Raw genomic sequence first — 22200 nt, 5'->3', positions numbered from 1 at the left:
TCTAGGCAAGGGCTATAGTACTTTAGAGGACCTGAAAAAAATCAGTTTGGTGTTGACAGACACACACCAGATGGTGGCATAATCTTGCCACCCTGTGCTTCACTTTGCACAGACAGCTTCAGAGAAACATAAGGAATTCTAGTAGCAGCACAGATACCTTGGCAAGAAAGGCAAAAGATGTTTGGTAGCTCCAGGCTCAAATGTTTGATTCTACTCACAGAGTAGTATCTCCAGTTGAATGATACCTACTGTTAGCTGATGGATCACACCTATGTGATACTTTGAAGGTGTACAAGACACTTTTACATATTCTGTCATCTGAATGTAGCTCTGCCACCTGCTGCCCTGGGATTCATGGTGGTTGGTTTTTTTTTTGCCTTGCCTTTTACTCCTTAAGTATTTCATAGGCTGTAGAGCTGGAAGAGATCTTAGTCCAATCCTCTCACTTTATATATTGTAACATTAGGTCATATTTATACAACAACTCCAGGTTTACAAAGCACTTTCCATGCAGCAATCCTGTGAGGTGTATAGTGCTATTATTGTCCTCATTTTACAGATGAGGAAACTGAGATTCAGATTATTGTAGACAGCACCGTAGAAAAAAAGAGAAGAAGGCATCTCTGCCCATTCATTCAATAAGTAGTTATTACATGCTTGTTATTTGCATAGTATTCAAGGAATTCCAATCTCTTTGCTTGGAAGGCAAATAAAATAATTATGTAATATATGCCTTACAGCTATATGTAAACTGTATAAACTATAACCATATAAACTATACAAAAGGGAGTTGTTATTGTTATGAAGATTAAGTGCATGAAATAACCAGAAAACAAAAGCCAGTGCATGATAATGAAATTCTAAATGGAACACAAAAAGGTAGTTTTCAGCAAAAAGTTCAATTACTGGCAAAAGACAAGAAAGGGTAGTGAAACTTGAATTAGTGGATAAAAAAGCATTCGTTAAGCATTTACTATGTGCCAGGCATTGGGCTTTTGAGGGGATTTTAAAATTTGTATTTTAATAATTAAATATGGTCAAGAGAAAGGAGAGAATCATAAAGGCCAGAAAGCCCCCTTGGGTGTGTGTTGGAAAGTACAGATTGGGTACACATGGGAGGATCAGTTGATGGAGGGCCTTCTAGGATGAGCATCTCAGCTTTGAGACAACACACAATAGGGGACCACCTTAAGTGTTTGCCGTGGATTTGTAGTTTGATGAAAACAGTGCTTTAAAAAGATTATCCTTTCAGCTGAGTTTATTTCCATCACCTAGGCTAAGGTTTTTCAGCATCCTGAGCAGGAGAGGGATTGCTACATTTCTCTGATCAGTAGCTAGAACAGCCATCAGCACTTAGTGGTGCTATTGGCTGTACGTTTGTATAAGGAAAATTGCCCCTTAAAAGCACATCAGTAAAATAACTAGGCATGACCCTGGTTCATTAGCAAGGGCTGCCAAAGGGCATGCTCTTTAGCAGCGTCACTTTGTGTGAGGAGGATTAGAGACTATTCCACCCCAGCCAAGAAACATTGCCATTCCTGCCAATTGCCAGGATCCCAGCTTGTAGGTATTAAAGAGTACAAGGGATTGCTTTTTAGAAGGCTTCAAGTGACAATGGTATTATGCCCTTTGAGTAGATGAAGAAGGTACTGTACATTTCCTCCCTCTTCTTTCCCTGTCTCCACTGGCCCAGAAAAAGAGCCAGTCCCCTCTTTTTGTTTCCCATTCCTACAGCACATTGGGAAGTCAGCTTTAGGTTCTGGCTTCTCTGACTGTACACCCATTGATGCTATTTCACTCTGCTTCCCCATACTGACCATCTCGCAAGCTCAAAGGCATTCCTTCTGGTGTTGTGGGCCATATCACCCTTGCTCATGCTACAGCAGAATAGACAGGACTTCCCTAGAGCTAAGCTCTTACAATCATGTAGGCTCATATTTTCTTGAGGCTTGGACCTACAGCTCCAGGGCTATGCCAAGGTGAAGTATCTGCCTCCCTGTGGTCACACACTCTCCTTGGAGCCAGACTATGTAGCTGAGCAGGCTTTATTCCCAGGAATATAAGTAAATAGAAGTCCCAGCGCTGGGCTTTCCCAAGCAGGAGTTTAATAGACATCCCAGCACTGGGCTTTCCCAAGCAGGGGTTTAGCCTCCGTGCACTAATTCTACAGTTCCCTGATCTCTCTGAGCCCCCAGGTATCTGCTCTGGGGTTACTCAGAGCCATGGGAGGTTAGCAACCTTCCCAAGTGGTGAGCTGGGCTCCTCTGACCAGGCAGTAGCAAAGTGTTGCTCTCCCCCAACCCTACTTTTAGCTCAGCTTTCACAGATCCTATGCTTCTCTCCTCCTTCATGCTTCAGCACTGAGCTCTTCTTGTTCAGGAAGTCTGGTCTAGCTTAAAATGTCCCAGGAAGCCAGTTATCCAGGAAGACCCCTTCCAATCTGACTTTGTTGCAAGGCTTATCTCTTCCCCACTTTGCCTTTACTGTCATAGTCTCTAACCATTGCCTCCCCACCTTGTTTCCTCCTTTCAGTCACATTTCTCCTTTATTATTTGGAGGGGAATAGAGAAGGCATCTCCTTTGCTTTTGACCCTGAAATTTGCATGATAACCTCAACCTCATGCCCTGCCTTACAATGCTTGGCATATTACGTTTCTGATTTATACCCACTTTCCCACCTCCTCAGCCCGGTTCATCCTCAATTGCAGTCTTCGGTCTGGTGATGCTTTTCTGATCTCTCACAATCGCTACATTTCTTGTCTTCAATTTCCTTTTCCCTAATACTCCCTTGACATTTTCCCCCATTGAATTTCCTCCTTATTTCTTCTAGTCCCATCCAGTTTAATTCAACAAATATTTTGTAAGTGCCTACTCTATGCGAGGCACTGCTAGCTTTTTTTTTTTTTTTGGCAAGGCAATAGGGTTAGGTGACTTGCCCAGAGTCACACAGCTAGTAAGTGTTATGTGTCTGAGGCCAGATTTGGACTCAGGTCTTCCTGAATCCAGGGCCAGTGCTCTATCCACTATGCCTCTTAGCTGCCCCTACTGCTAGCTTTTTTGAGGACAAAAAGAAAAGTAAGTCCCTGTTTTCAAAGAGCTTACATTCTATTCAGAGAGGTAATGGCAATTTAGTATAGTGGGCTGACTGTAAGTTAGAGGACCTGGTTTCCAATCCTGCCTTTGATATTTGCCACCCCTGTGACTTTGGGCAAGTCACTTAAGCCTTAGTTTCTCCATCTACAAAATAGAAGGATTGGACTAGATGCGATCTTATAAATCAGTGCTATCTATGGGTTAGTTTGAGGAAGGCAGGGACTCTACCAATAAGGGAAATCAGGAAAGGCTTTCCATAGGAGGAAGCACATGAATTCAGCATTGAAGGAAGAGAGGGAGGTGACTAGAGTAATCCTGAAGGTGAGGATGGAGTATATTCCAGGCACAACCAGAGGAAGGAGGTGAAATGCTGAGCTGGGACAACAGCAAGGAGGCCAGTTTGTCTGCCTGAGTATGTGAAAGGGAATAACATGAGATATGAGTGGAAAGGTCTGGAGCCAGGCTTCTCGGACTGGTCCATTTGGGGATGATCTTTTTGCACTCCAAGTGCAGGAAATCCTTCGACTGCTATAACTGGCACAAATAGTTGTAGATTTTGCCTAATCACCATTTTCTATGTAGATGCCTAGCTCCACTAGGAACTAACTCTCGCTAACACTTTTTTTGAATTAATCAAACATTTTTCAAGGAGGTATAGGTACCCAGAGCACCGGACAGAAACGTAAGGTAGACTGCCTATTATGGTTGGAGGCACTGCAGAATCTCTAGAGCTAAGTTAAGGCCTGATACTTCAGGCCTAGACTTGTTTCCAGCATTCCTTATAGAAGCTTGCAGGTGCTTTCTTTGGTTAGTGGGTTAATGCAGCTATTTGAGCAAGTGCCATTCTTGTCTCAGTTAGGATTACACAAATGAAGATGCTGGTCAATTTTTTTCTGTCTCCCATTCCTATTAAGTTTTAGTAGAGGTTTATTTATTTATTTCAATTAACAAACATATATCTTCTCTTCTTCCTACCTCCCTTTTACCAACTGAACAACAACAAAAAATAAATAAAGCTAAAACCTTTGTCATAAATATGTGTAATCAAGCAAAGCAAATTCCCACATTGGTCATCTGCAAAAATACAGGTCCCATTCTGCATCTTGAGTTCATCATCTTACTGTCAGGAGGTGAATAGCATACTTCAACTTTGGTCCTCTAGAATCATGGCTGGTCATTGCATTGATTAGAGTTCTTAAGTGTTTCAAAGCTGCTTTTCTTTGTAATGGTATTATTATTGTATAAATTGTTTTCCTGGTTCTGCTTACTTTCCTCTGTACCAATTCATGTAGGTCTTCCCAGGTTTCTCTGAAACCACACCTTTCATCATTTCTTTTGGAGCAATAATATTCCATTACATTTGTATACTATAATTTGTTCCGTCATTCCCTGGTTAATGGGTACCGCCCCCGGAGAGGTTTATATAAACTTTGGGGCTGTCCTGAGAGAGAGAGGCAGAACCTCTTTTCTTTCCAATGAGCCCAGCCTAGAATCAGTAGCCCCTCTCTATCTTATACAGGGACTTCCTCTAGTGTCTCCTTTAACACCAATTGGGTACTTTCCCCATGGGATCTCCTTTAGAATCTACTGTTTAATCCCAAAACATGGGCTTTATTATAAAAAACACAAGTCATGGGCAAAGCTCTTCCTTTTGTGTTTAAGCCTCATTTGAAAGGTGAACTCCAATTAAGAAAGTTGTTTCTTGTTCAAAGTCATGCAACCAGGAGTTCTCTCCCCCGGGGTCGGTGCTCTTTCCACCATGCAACATTGCCCTAGGGAGCACAGGGACAAGTATGACTACTTCTGCGGTTTGATAATAGTAGGTAATGGAAGTGCTTTAGGAGCAGGGACAGCTCCATATACCTCCCCCATATGACTTCTGAGGCAATGAGGTATTGCAGGGTGAGTGAGGGTCAGAGTGCCCTTGGAGTCCTTGGTGAATGTCAGTTGACAGCAACAGAATGCAGCTGCCCAAGGGCCAGGAACAGCTGGGACTGACTTCTGCCTTGGACACTTAATGTGTGAGCCTAGCCTTGGGTCTGAGCATCAGTTTTTTCATTTGTAAAATAGAGATAATAACAGCACCTACCCCACAGGGTTGCTGTGAGGGTCAAATAAGAGAGAAAGCACTATGTAAAGGTCAGCTTCTCTTATTATTTAATTCAGATAAGGTGTGATGAGAAGACACACAGCCCTGGTCCATTTATGAGCCAATGTCATGGCTAGTTCCTGGACATATTGGAAGTTGGGCTCCTGACTGCTTATATCTACAAACAGTGTACTCACAAACACAGGCAGGATGAATTCAAAATAGTCCTTTGGTCTTTGAGTTCTCAAACCCAGATTGAGTGAAAACAGGCATTATTTTCAAATAATGTCCAGTTTCCTGTCTGGTTTCTACAACAACTCCAAACTTAGTAACTTCCTAAATTCTTGTGTATGTTTGTATTTATATTTGTTTGAGTGTTAAGAGGGAACCTGTTTTCTATTGGGGGTTTCTAGGTGATTTAACAATAGACTTCTCTCATTGACTCCCTTTTCCTTCTGTTTCTCCCCCCCCCCCAGCTCGTGGCAATGATGGTCAACCAGGCCCAGCCGGTCCCCCTGTAAGTTGACTCATGCTCATTTTTTGTTGTTGGGAGTGATGGGGGAGGGGAATGTTAGGAAATCACAGGCTTGGGAAAGCTCGCTCTTTATCATGTTCAGAGTCAAATATTCATTTTGAACTCTGGAGCTAGGCAAGTGGAGGCCGAGGTGTTTCTGAGGTTCGCTTTGACCTTAGAGTGGTGCCTTTAATGAGGACCTCTGTCTGGAGACCCCTAAGGGCATTGGCGTCTGAATGCCTGCTGTGTTCTCTTTAACTGAAGACCACAGCCAGAATTTTTGTAGAGCTCAGACAGGCTAATGTGGGGGAGGGGTGAGCTAGAGGCTCACTCTGAGTCTTCAGAGTTTTCTCCCTTTCCCAGCCAGAGACTCACTACTTTTCTTTTGTCCACAGGGCCCCGTTGGTCCTTCTGGTGGTCCTGGATTCCCAGGTGCTCCAGGAGCCAAGGTAAGTCTTTGCTGCCACACAACTATGAATTCCAAAAATGTCAACGAATCCTGTCTCCCCTCACCCCAAAAAGGAGGGTTTTTTGAGCCCCTTTTCCCTTGCAAGAAATCTCAATTCCCTGCCCCCATCCATTGCTACACTCCATCTAGGGAATGAATAAAGCCAAGAATTTCTCTAGGGTCACCTGCTGGAAGGAAAAGCAAAGATAGCATGATAAGCAGCTGAAGGTAAAATTACAGACTCCAGCAAAGGAAAGGCAGACAGAGAAGTACAGGAGGGAGGGGAAAAGAGAGAGATCAGAGAGAAGATAGTCAACCAGCAGGGAAAAGTAAGAGATCTACTTTCTTTCTAACAATCTTAGGAGAGGAGTCTAAAAGAAGCATCAAAAAGTAAAGCAGCCATTAAAAAAAAAACGAAAAAAAAAACACAAAAGCAAAAAAAAAAAAAACCAAAAGGGGCAGTTAGGTGGCACAGTGGATAGAGAACCTGCCCTGGAGTCAGGAGGACCTGAGTTCAAATCTGGCCTCGGACCAAACACTTGACACTTACTAGCTGTGTGACCCTGGGCAAGTCACTTAACCCCAACTGCCTAAGCAACAAACAAAAACAAACAAACAAAAAAAAGTAAAGCAGCAAACAGGACCAGGTCAGAGCGGGAGGAAAAGGAGTGATAATAAAATGAGGAAACAACACTCCTTTCTTTCCTTCTTTCTTGCCTTCCTCTCTACTTCTGGTTCTTCAAAAGTCTCATTTTTTTTTTCTGCCTCAATTGGTATTCATGGCTTTTATGGGACCCTGTTTGTTTTTAAAAATAAAATCCATTAAGGAAAAAAAAACTATGAATCTGACAAACACTTCCATGCACTAAGAAGAATAGCAAAAGAGGTCTGTAGATGAAAACACATATATCTATTACATACAACTTGGTTAAAAAAAACATGGAAGAAATTCAACAAGTTGGAAAATCAGTTCCAAAACTGTCCTGTCTTCTTTTGGACTTTGTTCTGTTATCTTCTGTGCATTTGTAGAATGTTTGATTGATGCTCTTAAAATTTCTCTCCTTTTTGTCTTTTGGCACAACTATCACAAGCTCTCCCTATTCTAACCAATACCCCTGTCACTCAAAAAGCTATCTCCTGTAACAAATGAGCCCCAAAGCCCCTTATATATTGGCCTTGTTTGAAAAAGTCTATCTCTTTCAACACTTCTAGTCCTCGGAGTCTTGGCTGGCCATAGAAACGATCAGACTTCTTAAATCTTTCGTGATTGTTTTCTTTTGCAATGTTGTAGCCATTGTACAAATTGTTCTTCTGGCTCTGCTTACTTTACTCTCCGTGCAAATCTTCCCCAGGTTTCCTTTTCTGATAGCACAACAATAGTCCAATATAGTCATATACCATAATTTGTTTGGCTGTTACCCCACTGAGGGGCACCCCCTTAGTTTCTAGTTCTTTACTATAGCAAAAAATTGCTCCTATAAATATTTTTATACTTTTGGGTCTATTGACTCTGTCTTTGATCCCTTTGGGATATATGCTAAAAATGGCATAGCTAGGCGAAAGGATTTGCATGGTTTAATGATTTTAAAAAAAATATGTAGTTCCAAATTGCTTTTTAGAATGACTGGCCCAATTTACAGCTCTACTAACAATACATTAGTGTGCCTGTCCTCCATAAGGTCTCCAAAAAGCAGCCATTTTCTTTCTTTCTTTTTTTTGGTCATCTTTGCCAATCTATTGGTTGTGAGATGGAAACTTATGGTTGTATTAATTTATATTTCTCTTATTATTAGTGATTTGGAGAATTTGGATGTGGCTATTGATGGCTTGAATTTCTTCTTTTGAGAATTGACTTGTTACCTCCTTTGATGACTTATCTATTAGGGAATGGCTCTTATTATAAAGTTGAGTCAATTCCTTGTATATTTTGGATAGCAGACCTTTATCAGAGAAATTTGAGGCAAAGATTTTTTTTTCCTACTTAGCTTCTACTTCTAACTGCATCTGTTTGGTTTATGCAAAAATGTTTCATTTTTACATAATGAAAATTGTCCATTTATTCTTCTGTGATATCCCTTTTTTGGTCAATAATTCTTTTCTTAGCCATAGTTGTGAAAGCATCTTCTTTGCTCCTCAAATTTGGTTGATATGACCCTTTCTATCTAGGACATGCATTCATTTGGGGCTTATTAAATATGTAGTAGGAGATCTTGGTCTAAACCCAAAATTTGCTAGACTGCTTTCTGGCCTTACCAGCAGTTTTTGTCAAATATGAGTCCTTACCCCACTAGCTGAAATTCTTGAATCTATCAAACAATATGGCATTTTGTCCTGTTGTTTCTGGATTTTATGTACCTAATTTATTCTAATGATTAAATTTTTAATTTTTTTAAACAGTACCAAAGTTGCATGTATTACTGTTTGAGCTCTGGTACTGCCAAACTCCTCTTCTCACTTTTTTTTTTATTCTTTTGAGATTCTTGACCACTAGCTACACCAGATGAATTTTGTTATTATTTTTCTACTTACACAAACTTTGTTAGTTAGATTGATATGGCACTGAATCTGTTAGTTATATTAATTTAGGTAATAATTTTTATGATATTGGCACAGTCCAGATGTGATCAATTAATATTTCTTCATTTATTTAGATCTGTCTTCATTTCTCTAAAGATTATTTTTAAAATTGTATTCATATAATTCTTGTATGTATCTTGGTAGGTAGCACCCCAAATATTTTATGCATTCTCTATTTACTTTGAAAGCAATTATTTTTTCCTGTCTCTTCCTGATGGCTCTTTATATTTTTAAATGTTTTATTGACACTTTTTTCTTTTTTGTTTCACTGTCTCTACCCCATTCCCATGTCCTCCCTACCCCTCCCTACCCTCCCTGAAAAAACAAACAAACAAACCTTTCAAAGTGTTTTTAATAGAGTTTTTCAGAGGATTAATAGAGGCTTGTGGGAGATTACAGCTCAGGGAAAGGTCTCTGTGACTCAGCAGAGAGTCCAGTGTGAAATTTCCTGGAAAACTTGCTGAGTTTAGGCCAAGAGATGAATGCGGTCAACTGGAATCAGGTTGCTTTTCCCTCTTGGGGTTTCCATGGCAACCAGACAGTAGCTGAGGCCCTGGGAGCCAGGTGAAGGAGAGCCACTGTGAAGAGGGACAGAAGAAGGTGAAGGCACTTGACCTTTACAAAAAAATGATTGTAAATGGAAGATAAGAAAGTTCTGGGAAGAGGAAAAGCCAAATCCAGAAACTTGAGCAGCCTTTGCCCTCGCTTCAAGTTAATGCCCTGCCTCACTCCATGAATGACTTTGTTTTTAACAAACATGTTAAAAAATTGTAATCTTCAGGAACAAAGTATAAGTCACAGAAAAAGTAGGTTTGTTTTATATTGGATTGCCAGGGACTGACCTTGGCAGAAGCCTGAGAATCCACCCAGACTAGACTGCTCTAGGGTATGTGTAATCAGACCCTCTAAGCTGAGAGGGTCTTTACTTCAGCAGCCAGGTTTACCCCAAATAAGTTTCATCTAGGACTCTGAGCAGTACTGGAATCACTCTAACTCTACCTTAGGGAAATGGATTTTATGAGGTCAGCTGTGGCATTAGGAGAAGGCTAAATGACCTAGAGGGTCAACAGCCTTTTCAGCTTAAACTTTGATGATGATGATGATGATGATGATGATGGAGTAACCCAGTTACTATTGCCATAACTTCTAGTTGTAGTACTCTCCTGTGGCTGTTCACAACGCAGAAGGGGTCTGACTCCGTATAAGGTTGAGACCCACAGTTTAAGAAGCACAAAGGGGTCTTGAGTGGAAGAAGTTTAAGAAGCCCTGGTCTAGAATGACCAGGATGTCTCAGAGAAAGAAGAAATTTGTCATGAAATAGCTGGAGTGGAAGAAGCAGACATCCTACCTCTTGTGGCTTCAGCTTTTATGAATTTTTTTTAATTTTTTTGCCTCTTGAAAATTATATATCCGAAGTCTATAGTTTCTGGCCTAATATGTCCTCTCAAGAACAGCAGATTGCTGAGCTAAGGAGGCCCACTACAAATTCAAGAATGTTAATTGGTGGTCATTTTTTTGTTTATGAATGTATACAGGCATGTGTAGACACAGGTATAGGCACACAGATATGCATATGTGTGCATGGTTGGGTACACATTTGTGAACATGTAGGTGTGTATGTATTTGTATTTATATAGGACCTGGAGTTTCTTAATCTGCATGTAACTGGCATATAAACTTTACTTACTAACTTGGTGACTAGTTTCCTTCTCTTGTTCCCTTCATTTTACTAATGTCTGTATTCTTCACTTTTTAGGGAGAAGCTGGTCCTACTGGTGCCCGTGGTCCTGAAGGTGCTCAAGGTCCTAGAGGTGAATCTGGCACTCCTGGGTCTCCTGGGCCTGCAGGAGCCTCTGTAAGTGCCAACTGTTCTCCAGCATAAATGGTCTTGGGAGGGATAAGGGGTTGGCCCTGTGGAAGAGGGGTGCAGAAGACAGTGTGGAGGCTGCCGGCAACAACAGGAAATCAAATTAGGACCTACTCATTCCCCAACTCTCTAAGGTTAATCCCCTATCCAGAAAATAGAAATCCATAACCCTTAGGAAATATTGGAAAAGGTGTTACCAAGTAGAAGAACACATAGGCAGGAGAAGGATAAAATTCTGTCTCCACAACATCTCTTACATTTGTTCTGTCTATCTTCATTCATCCATCCTAGTTCAGGCTCTTGTTACCTTTCACCTGGACCATTGCAATAGCCTCCTAATTGATCGCTTTACTTTCGGTCTCTTCCTTTGCTAATTCATTCTCCACCTAGTTGCCAAAGTGATATTCCTAAAGCATAGATAGGACCACATCACCCCCCTGTTCAATAAACGCCAATAACTCCCTAACATTATATAATAACTATACAATAATTCTATAATAATCAAATAGAGACTCCTCTGTTTAACATTTATAACCTAGCCTCAACCTACCTTTCCAGGCATATTATTTATTATTCTGCTTCCTACATTCTTCATTTTGTGCAAACTAGTTGTTCATCATACAACATTCCATCTCCTATCTCTGCAGCAGACACATTACCCATGCCTAGAATGCACTCTTTCCTCATACCTGCCTCTTAGAACATCACATTTTCTTGAAATCTTAGTTCAAACACTCCTAAATGAGACTTTCCCATATCTAGTTTTTAATGCCCCACCCCCTTTACCTGATATTTATTTTGTATATATTTATATCTGCACATATTGCCTCTGGATAAAAAGCAATCTCTCTGGACTCAGAAACTAGTTCATTTTATTTGGCATTCCCCTCCATCACTTAGTATAATGCTTACTACACAATAGATACCTAATAAATGCTTGGTGATTGAGAGATTACTTCAGTGGGTCCAAGGCTTCTGTTCCTCTTACTCTCTTCCTTAAGTGAAGACTACCCCAGGTTCTAAGATTTCACTGGCTTTTGTCTTTCATACTCCTACACTTCACTGCAAATGAGATGGAATTGGATTGCCTTTATTCCTTCACCTCCTAATGAGTCATAATCTCAGAAGTTTTCCTTCCGTCCAAGCCCTCTAGATTCATTCTCCCCATTTTTGCTCCTGAGCCATCCTTATTTCAACCCTAGTCTTCTCTTGGAAGTAATCAGCAACTTAAAGTTATCTATTTTTTCAATTTAAAGTTATCTTTAATGAAGTTATTTATTATTTTGAGGACAGCACCAGTCCTCAGCCTAACAATTAACCTACCAATGAACTGGGAAGTGAGGTTCTTTTTCTGCTGCTCCAATAAAGCCTCTCTGTTTTTAGGGCAACCCTGGAGCTGATGGGATCCCTGGAGCCAAAGGATCTGCGGTAAGTGTTGCCCCCTGGCCTTTCTCCTTTCCAATATGGTTTTATTGCCTTAGGATGAGCATAGTCTAGCGATCTCTGAGTAGTGAGAAGACACAGGAGGGACCAAGGAAAGGCTCTCTCAGGGAAGGGATTCAGAGCTGAATACTTGCTTTCTTTAAAATTATAACCTAAGGAGATGAGAGAGTTCTATTGCATATTGTTCACCCTATAAGGGACTTCCTTTATCTGATTTAATTTTTTGGAACTTGTGACTGTGATCACTGCTTTAAAAAAAAATTGAAAGCTTGGGCAGTGATGAGCTAATCATGCCTGGAGGGTTATGAGTTCCTCATTTCTGCATCCTTTATTCAGGGTGAATCTTCCAGAGAAGGTAACCTTTTAATGTTCCCTTCCAGAGAGCAGGGAGGTGAATTTGGTACATGAGTCCATATAGCTATTCCAATCTTAAGCAGTACTATAGGGGAGTGAGCAGAGATGGAAGAGGGAACAAGGGAAGAAGATGGCAGTCCTGCTGTCATTCACAAATTCCCTCTAATTTCACACTCCAAAGCCCTTGGAGTGGAGCATACAACCCCCTTTCTCTTGACTACTCTTTGCTTGATATTGACAGGGTGCTCCTGGAATTGCTGGTGCCCCAGGCTTTCCTGGTCCTCGTGGTCCTCCTGGTCCCCAAGGTGCAACTGGCCCTCTAGGTCCTAAAGGTCAAACGGTAAGGGCCTCAAGCTTACGTTGAGTCTAAAGGGCTTCCCTTGTCCCTGGCTCACAGAGCATCCCATCCTGAATCAGTTTCTTCATCTGTAAAAAGTGAGGAGTTTGGATTAGATGACCGTTACGATTCCTTACAGTCCTAAATTTACTATCTTACAATCTTTAGTCAGACCTGACCTGCCTTTCCACATTACTGAATCATAGGTCTTCTCTTCTTTGTATCACCAGTGGCTTACACACACACACACACACACACACACACACACACACACACACACACACACACACACACACACCCTATTTTCCTTTATAGTGGACAGAGTTACGAATGAGAAGCTTTCTTTCTCTTCCTTCAGGGAGAACCTGGCATTGCTGGCTTCAAAGGTGAACACGGCCCCAAGGGAGAAACTGTAAGTATCTGGGACTGAAGCCTTAGGTTTATTTTTCTTTGCTGCTCTCCCTGTCTTGGAACTAGTCTATTCAGCTCAGAGCTCATATCCTTGGCCTTAGACTATCCAATTACCTGAGAGACATATTCCTTTTCTCGGGACTATTTAGTAAGGTCAGGAAGATGGTCCTTTACCACAGATGAATTCTTTACCACAGGCTAAGTTCTTGGGTGAATGGTGTTATTGATTTAAGTTTTTCCTGGTGCCAGGAGGAAAGGGCAAAGATAAAGTTTGCCCTATGCTTGACCTTTGGACATATCCCTGCTCTTTAGGGGGAAAATCAGAATGGTGAGGGAAGTAAAGAGTACTGCAAATAGAGATCAGAGGACTCAGGAGGGAGATGATAGCTATCTTTAGGCTCCTGAAGGCCTGTTATGGGATAGCATAAAGGGTTTAGAGTTATTCTACTTGGTCTTAAAAGGTAGAAACACAAGTTGCAGAGAAGCAGCTTTAGGCTTGATATAAAGAAAAACTTAGCAACTAGTGCTGTATTCAGGAGTAGAGTTGATTGTCTTGAGAGGTCATAACCTCTTCTGCCATGAGAGGTCTTCCATTGGAGGCTAGATGATTAGTTTAGAGCATGCTATAGAAGGAATTCTTCAATCAAGTTCAAGTTGGACAAACTCTGAGGTCCCTTCCTGACTTAGATTCTATGATCCCATTACCAAAATATTTCCTGGAAATCTAGAAATAGGGAACCCTAAACAAAATAGGGTAGATGGAGATTTTTGAGTTCCATATCTGACTACCTAGAGCCGTCTATATTCTAGATGATCTAGTCTAATTTATTCAAACTGGAGAGGAGAAGTGAGGGTTTTCTGGAATGGAGGAATTAGCCTGTCTATGTGGGTATCTGTTACAGGAAACTCAATGCACTGAATGTGTTTATCATTGTCTTAGAATCACAAGACCTTTGTTCAAATTGATTTAGAAAACCACATATTAACATTATCTATGTTCTATCATATTTTTATTTATGTTGTTAAATATTTTCCAATTATATTTTAGTCTGGTTCAGGCTATACTCAACTAGCAACAATATAGCCAGTGGGCAATCTGTTTAACACTTCTGAGCTAAGGCACCTCACCTCATGTCTGGCTCAGATTTCGTACTGTAGCCTATGAACTGAGTAAATGGAATCACAGACAATGGCTTATCTGTAACACTTGGTCTTGACCTCCCACTGTGATACCCTTGTGTAGATGGGGCTAGTGCCATGCAGGCTTCCTGTAATTTCCAGAGATCCTTTCCTAACTTTGGTTTATTGTTTTACTTTTTACTTTATAACCTTGTTTTTCTAAATGCTTTCTCTTCCTCTTTGATATCCAGGGTCAACAGTGTCTTAGTAGACTTTGACTTTGGCCTTCTTCAGCTCTGCTACTCTATATAGATTGAACCTTTGGATTTGTTTCTGGCCACCACGCATATCATAGAACTATCCTATGTCCCTCTGTGTCAAGCTCCAATCCAGGAAAGGGTCTCTACCAGTTAAATCATCTTCTCCCAGGGATGAATTTCATCAGAACATCTTCTTAGCAGACTTTTCTTTTGTGCTTTCTCCTCAGGGTCCTGCTGGACCCCAGGGACCCCCTGGTCCAGCTGGTGAAGAAGGCAAGCGAGGTGCCCGTGGAGAGCCTGGTGCTGCCGGACCTGTGGGTCCTCCTGGAGAGAGAGTAAGTAGATCTGCCCTTCCTCAAGCTAATGGTAAGATGTGGCTAAAAAGACATCTGACTGACAGCTAGAGAGTTGGTTCCTAATACTGGCCTCAACAGGGACTTACTCTGTGTGTCCTTAGGCAAATCCCCTTGACCTCTCTGGTAATCAATCTCCCCTTTATTCCCTTTCCCATGACAAAAGCTGAAGATAATGATTCCTGCCCCATTCTATGTCCTACATGTGATAATACACATAAAACCCTTTGGACTCCTTCAAAATGAGGTAAGGAGTAGGCTCAGGGTGTTATTTTTAACACCTTACCCTACTCCATCCCTAATAAGACAGAAGTCCAAAGAACTTTGTTTGTGGGCAGGTAAAGGAGATACTCTCTAGTTACATTGACCTAAGCAAGGTCTGGTCTTACTTTTTCACCTTTTCTTCTTTCTTCCCAGGGTGCTCCTGGCAACCGTGGTTTCCCAGGTCAGGATGGTCTGGCAGGTCCCAAGGTAAACATTTTCTCCTGAAACTTATGGGTCTAGCCCCGGAACTTGTTTCCCACTTAGGGCTCTCTGCTTTGGCCCCAGTCTGGATGTTATATGGGTCTCCTACTAATTTCCTCTCTTTTTTACCTCCCCTTGGACAGGGAGCCCCTGGTGAGCGTGGACCCAGTGGTCTTGGTGGTCCCAAAGGAGCCAATGGTGACCCCGGCCGTCCTGGAGAACCTGGCCTCCCTGGAGCTAGAGTAAGTTCACCAACCTCTTTGGACAGATGTTTCTAAGACACAGATATGACTTCCATACCCATGTATCAGAGACAAAGACCCCTGTGAAGAGAGCTTTGTTGGACACTTGTAACACAGCAAAGGCCAGAAAAGGTGACCAGTGCCATAGTAATTGTAGGAAGGACCCAATAAAATGGAACAGTTTGCTTCTTTCAAGTCTGTGGGGTCACATGTATAATACTAGAATTCCTTTCCCTGCCCACTTCCATATCCTTTTGCAGGAAGGATCTGCTCTCCAAGGTCTCTGGGTGATGCTAAGCAATAGAGAGTAAGGAACACATAACTCTAGCATCAAGAGCTGGCATCCGGGGGTGACTCTGGATCTGACTCTAGGCTGTGGGCCCCTTCCATTCTAAGAAGGATATTGGAGTCAGGTGCTCATTCTTTTGGACTCTGGCCTTGCCACCTATTCCTTCTTTGCCCCATTTGGATCTTATGACTAATTACCTCAGAACCAGAAATATTATCCTCATTCTCCTCTTGCACTTCTCCTCTTGTCCCTTATGACCATTCTCTCCCAAGATTGTAGGAAGGACAGACCCTGAAGTAGCATGTGAACTAATGAAGGGGAAACATCATCTCACTCAGCCCTCTTGATGTCATTTTTCTTTCCTGTATGCAGGGTCTAACTGGTCGCCCTGGTGATGCTGGACCTCAAGGCAAAGTCGGTCCTTCTGTGAGTTAAATGCTCTTATTTTGGGGGGCTGATGACTGAAGGATAGGAAAGAAGAATGATGTATGTCAAGAGAAAGTATGTTTGGGAATGTTGGTAGGACAGGGATTGACAAGTTAGGTATGGGTGATTTGGGGTGGAGAAGGGTACGGATTATAATAGACTATTGTGGCTGGTAAGACCCTTGTGGGTAGTATATTTGAGACTTATTTATTGGGACTTTGGGAGCAAGGTATTGTATATTGAATGGAGTATGTGGGCCATGAAGAAGCTAATTAGCATTGAAAATATGTTGCTCCAAAGAAATTGTCCCTTTTCTTGGGGAAGGAGAAAACCCAAGAGTTTTTCTTTCTAGATCAGGGTTTATGAGGCAAGCACTCCAGTACATGGTTAATATAATCTTTTTGAAACTAGAAAAGTCTTACGCTGACCACTTTATGGTTAGATATTGCTAATGCAAGTTCTTGACTCTTACCTGCTTCTGTATACATAGACTTGGAGTGACAGTCTCTAGTGTCTGAAATTGATTTCCTTTCTTTCAGGGAGCCCCTGGTGAAGATGGTCGCCCTGGGCCTCCAGGACCTCAGGGAGCTCGTGGGCAGCCTGGTGTCATGGGATTCCCTGGTCCTAAAGGTGCCAATGTAAGTCATATCTTGCCTTTTCCCCTCCTGTATGTGATATTAGCCCTCCCATCTTGTGTTCATTGCCATTTCTAATTCATGAACTGCTAGTCTTAGATTAATAAGAGACATAAGTCTCAGTGTTGTGTGTAATGCTAGCCTTCATGTTGTACCTTCAATAAGCTCTATGCTACATGATGCCGAAGTACCCAAGGTCTGGTGAAACACAATTCTCCTTAGAACTACCTGCCCTCAAAGTCAGTTTTAATTTTCAATGGTCTTGGGCATGACATTGCAATATGGTGGGAAGTTTTTGGACAATCGCAATCTATTTCTTACCTCAAACTGGACATGGAATTGGCAATGTGCTTCATCCTCAATCTGCCACCTAATTGCCTTTTGGGGGAATGTTGTTCCCCAATCAGTTTCCCAAGGACTCTACTTGTCCAAATTGCTTTGGCCACCTAACTACAAAACTGTGTTTTCTTTCCACTAGGGAGAAGCTGGCAAGGCTGGTGAGAAGGGATTACCTGGTGCTCCTGGACTAAGGGTAATTACACTCCCTTTGATCACAGCTATCCCTACACCTCCACAGAAGCTGTGAGCCTAGGAAGGCCAAGAGGGAATATTGGAGAAAACATTTTAATAAACGTCACTCTCAAGAAAGGAACACATTGAGATGGCATCTTTCATTCTAGTCATTGGTTGATTATTTTTTCATTTTTGGGGGGGGGGGCTAGGCAATGAGGTTAAGTGACTTGCCCAGGGTCACACAGCTAGTAAGAGTTATGTGTCTGAGGCTGGATTTGAACTCAGGTCCTATGAATCCAGGGCCAGTTCTCTATCCACTGAGCCACCTAGCTGCCCCATTGGTTGATTATTTTTTACTGAGCCCCAAATTGTGGTGGATCCCAGAGGAAGCTGATGAAGGATATAGGCTTTAACCTTTGGCTACTTTGAGATGGTGGATTGGATAGGCATTTATACTTCTTCATGTTGGGAGAGGGATATGAAGATTAGGGAAAGATATTGAAAGCCCAGCAATGTGAAAAGAAATGAGTGTGCATGAGAATTAATTCCAATAATATGACAGAAGAAAGAGACAGAAGTGGAATTGGGAAGGACACCACATAGATACGTTGAAGTTCAAAGAAGGGATGGAAGTAGAGGCAGAAAGAGAGAGAGTTGAAAAATATGGGTTGATATAAAGGATGCTGAGAAACCAGGAAGTTTAAGGATGAGTGTATTTCTATGCTATTGGAAAGTGGAATATTCATGGAATTGTTAAAAAAAAAAGACTTGTGGAGAGAATGGAGATGGAGAAAATATCCTGGAACCTGAAATTAGAATGCTAGATAAACAGAAGAAGGAATGTTTCTTGAAGTCACCTGAGCTCACTACACTGGCTTTTCTTTCTTTCTTTTTTTTAGGGTCTTCCTGGCAAAGATGGTGAAACAGGTGCCTCAGGACCCCCTGGACCAGCGGTAAGCACTTGCCTAATCTCTCATGGACCTGGGTGTTGGGTTTGATGCCCAGAGGCAGAAAGTGCCTCAGTCCATCTAGAAATGTTAGCAGATTTTGACCTGGACAGTTCCCAGACATTTAAGTTCTAAGTTAATATCAAGCGCACCACACATGGCTATTGGGGAGTGGATAGAGCATGAACCATCAGCCTGCTCTGAATTCCTATCAAGGTTGCCAGTAGTATAAGCTACTAAATAGGGAGAATTGCAGCTTCCTCTTGGTGTGTGGTATACATACCATACATACATGTGCCCCCAATGTTGAAAAGTCTAGGAATTTCATGATTTCTATAGTTTCTTGCTGTATTCTTTACTTGAGGACCCCTTCTTTTGTGACTCCCAGCTGTTCACTAGTGCAATTCTATTTACTATTTCTCTTATCTCCTTCAGGGTCCTGCTGGTGAGAGGGGTGAGCAGGGTGCTCCTGGACCGTCTGGCTTCCAGGTAAGTGCCAGATTCATTCTTTTTCCCAAGGCAGGAATGGATTAGATAAGGGTTGCTTCTGGACCATGGTGTACACTGTCAGAGGGAGAAAGCAGCACCTACTGGCTGCTAAGTGGAAGGAATGGAGGATAAGCCTGTCACTCCATCCTAGGCTCTTAGAATATTTATCCTTTGTTACTTCTTTCTGAGACCAAGTCTGAGCCAAGGATGCAGGTGGAAAGACCACGTATTGCTGTTAGGGCCAAGTCACTCCTTCATCCTGTATTTAATATGTTTCTCTTTGGCTTCTAGGGACTTCCTGGCCCTCCTGGCCCTCCAGGTGAAGGTGGAAAACCAGGTGATCAGGTGAGTGTCTACAACCTACTCATCTGGAGGGAAATGACTCTTTTGATATTCTTTGTACTCCCAACAAGACATGTAGAATGGAGATATGTACCCTAAAGGTGCTCTCTACTGAGAATTCTATCAAAAACCCATTTGATTAAGACAAGCTAGCATCCCTTCCATACAGTGGCAAGTAATGTAGCCTGAGGTTCCCAGGCTAACAATACTTCCCCACTTTCCCTGAGCTCATCACACTGTTAGGGTCTGCCTCTTTGGGCCCCAAAGCAAACTATTGCCTGGGCACCCACCCCTGATGACTTCTGGAAACTTCTTCCCCATCTTACATCCTTCTGTTTTCCCAGGGTGTTCCTGGTGAAGCTGGTGCTCCTGGCCTTGTGGGTCCCAGAGTAAGTATGATATCTAGTTGGGTTACATTATAGCATAGCCCTGGCCATTTCTGGGCTATCTTCCTGGGACTTGCCCTTTCCTTTATCCTACTCTTAATCAAAAATTCTTCTCAGTCCCTCCAAGTCTGTTCTTCTTTCTTGATTAATGCTATATTGGTTAACTGATCTCCCCCATCCTTATCTCTACTAACCCTCCTTCACCCCTTGTAATGGAGGTGATGTCCCTAATTCTTTTTTTTTTCTTTTTTGGTGAGGCAATTGGGGTTAAGTGATTTGCCCAGATCATACCTAGTGAGTGTTATGTGTCTGAGGCTGGATTTGAATTCAGGTACTCCTGAATCCAGGGCCAGTGCTCCATTCACTGTGCCACCTAGCTGCCCTGATGTCCCTAATTATGTTCTATCCCTTGATCTTTCTTTGATTTCCTCTACCACAGGGCGAACGTGGTTTCCCAGGTGAACGTGGCTCTCCTGGTGCTCAAGGTCTACAGGGTGCCCGAGGTCTCCCTGGGACTCCTGGCACTGATGGTCCTAAAGTAAGTGGGTCCTGAGGATTTGGGGGCATGGCCTTGTCATGTTTGCCCTGCGATGTTGCAAAGACTCTGCTTCTACCTTCTAGAGGAAATGATGGAGAAGAGTCCATAAAGGATAGAGAGCTGGAAAGAATAGAAAGGGATAGATGGGGAAAAAGTAGTATGGGCAGAGAAGACTATATGGACACATGTGGGAGAAAGGGAAGGAAAAGACCTTCCTGCCCTTGGAGCCTGATTGTTGATGTTTTGCGTCACAAACTCTTTCTCTTCAATTAGGGTGCTACTGGTCCAGCTGGCCCTAATGGTGCTCAAGGTCCCCCAGGTCTGCAAGGAATGCCTGGTGAGAGAGGTGCAGCTGGTATTGCTGGGCCAAAGGGAGACAGAGTAAGTACCAGTTCTCAAGCATGAATATAGCTCCACTCTCCATCCATCCCATCACATTCTAGATCATGTCCTTGCATTGTTCTTAAATATACTCAGGGAAGCCCATTATTGGGAAGTGGAGGGAATTGTAATGGTCTAGAATGGCAGCTTCCCAACATCACAACTTGGTGAATGGCTCAGTGGCCCCAGACTGAGTCTGGTGATTAGGATAGGAGTCTAGGAGTCAGGACATTTGGCTTATTATGCCCACTTGAACACGAATCTGTATTGAGTGCGTGAGTGTATGGGTGTATGAGCTCAGACCAATTTCTCTGACTTTGGGATCCAAGTAATGATGCTCCTCCCCCTTTGAAGGACCTGGAGATCCTCAGGGAAAGGAATGACCTCTGGGAGCTATACAATTAGAACTTCCCTGAACAGAAGTACTTTCCCTCTCCTCTTGTTGTTGACCATGATCCAGATTATTGCATTGTGTCCTTGGTTTCCAGAAGCTTTCCCTTTGCTACTCTCCCTCTTCCCCGTCTTCTTGATGAACTAAGGACGAGGCCCTGTGCCCCAATAATCACGTGTCCCTTTCTACTTCCATACCTTCTTCCCTCCTTGAGGCACATATGGTGCTCATACACATCTTTCTATGGCTCCATGCTTCATGATACCACTTCCCTCTGCCCCAAATAAACATCCTCCTCATTGTTGCCTCTACCCTAAAAATAGTCCCTTTCCTTTGCTCCCTAGATTTGCTTTACAGATTACTGCCCATAGTCTTTAAGAGGTTCTCAGCCTCTTCTCTCCTATCTTCTTTCCGTTTCATTGCGCTCTTTCCAATTAAGCAAAGGACAGGGCTCCCTTATCAGCTGGAAATAAAGCTCTTCCAGGACAGACTAACCCAGCCCTGCTTGTTGGTGTGGACAGTCTCCTTGACCCTTTGACCTCCTCCATGAATGTTTGTTTGGTTCCTTCTCCAAACTTGGTCATCTCCATAGCTAGAAGTTGGCTCTGGACATTGCAGGGGAGTACTCAGGCTCTACTCAACTTAAGAAAATATTTGCAATGAAGTGGTGGGTGGGGTCCAGAATTCCCATTAAATCTCGTCTTTATCCTCTCAGGGTGATGTTGGTGAAAAAGGCCCCGAGGGAGCTCCTGGCAAAGATGGCGGCAGAGTAAGTAAAGGGAATTGTGTCATATGGCAGATTGCAGGGACAATCAGAGGGTATGATTGACACTTTCCCTGGGGGCTCAGTCTCTTGCACTTAACCCCAGGGTATGAGGATAGAAGTCCAAAAGCTTTTGGGGTGGATAGGCCCAGCTATGGGTCAAGCAGAGGCAGAAAAATTCTAGGTGAGAACTAGGATGGAGAAGAGCAGAGTGGAGAAAATGATGAAATTCAGGGAGTTCAGGAGAGTCAACTGGTTCAGTGGCTGAATCTTTATGGAGGGTCTCTGTTGTGTCCCAGATTCTGTCCCAATATGCCAGAAAGTCTCACCTCCTTTACCTTATCTTCCTTTTCCCTAGGGTCTGACTGGTCCCATTGGCCCCCCTGGCCCTGCTGGCCCTAATGGCGAGAAGGTGAGTTGTTATTAATTTCTCTCCCTCAGGTAACAGTTGTCAGCGTCCACAGATAACATTCTAAATCAAGAGATTCCCCTCTGTATTTTCTCATTTTAAGCTCCCTAAATACTTAT

At 42.6% G+C, this 22200-nt stretch overlaps 1 protein-coding gene across 2 annotated transcripts in view; it reads left to right on the top strand.

The window, feature by feature from the left end:
- Nucleotides 1-22200, top strand: part of COL2A1 (collagen type II alpha 1 chain) — a 48943-nt gene that overhangs the window by 13156 nt on the left and 13587 nt on the right. For both annotated transcript variants that reach the window (XM_078149088.1, XM_020977216.2), the window contains 20 exons: nt 5659-5699; nt 6092-6145; nt 10478-10576; nt 11972-12016; nt 12627-12725; nt 13081-13134; nt 14740-14847; nt 15283-15336; nt 15474-15572; nt 16234-16287; nt 16827-16925; nt 17401-17454; nt 18335-18388; nt 18818-18871; nt 19163-19216; nt 19558-19602; nt 20039-20137; nt 20411-20518; nt 21625-21678; nt 22031-22084. In XM_078149088.1, the coding sequence (XP_078005214.1) occupies nt 5659-5699; nt 6092-6145; nt 10478-10576; nt 11972-12016; nt 12627-12725; nt 13081-13134; nt 14740-14847; nt 15283-15336; nt 15474-15572; nt 16234-16287; nt 16827-16925; nt 17401-17454; nt 18335-18388; nt 18818-18871; nt 19163-19216; nt 19558-19602; nt 20039-20137; nt 20411-20518; nt 21625-21678; nt 22031-22084 (1382 nt within the window). The remainder of the gene's footprint in view (nt 1-5658; nt 5700-6091; nt 6146-10477; nt 10577-11971; nt 12017-12626; nt 12726-13080; nt 13135-14739; nt 14848-15282; nt 15337-15473; nt 15573-16233; nt 16288-16826; nt 16926-17400; nt 17455-18334; nt 18389-18817; nt 18872-19162; nt 19217-19557; nt 19603-20038; nt 20138-20410; nt 20519-21624; nt 21679-22030; nt 22085-22200) is intronic.

The sequence above is a fragment of the Phascolarctos cinereus genome, unplaced genomic scaffold, assembly GCF_003287225.1.
Source record: "Phascolarctos cinereus isolate Bilbo 61053 unplaced genomic scaffold, phaCin_HiC Scaffold_1;HRSCAF=81, whole genome shotgun sequence".
Classification (NCBI taxonomy): Eukaryota; Metazoa; Chordata; class Mammalia; order Diprotodontia; family Phascolarctidae; genus Phascolarctos; species Phascolarctos cinereus.
This window is presented reverse-complemented; position numbering and strand designations above follow the sequence as displayed.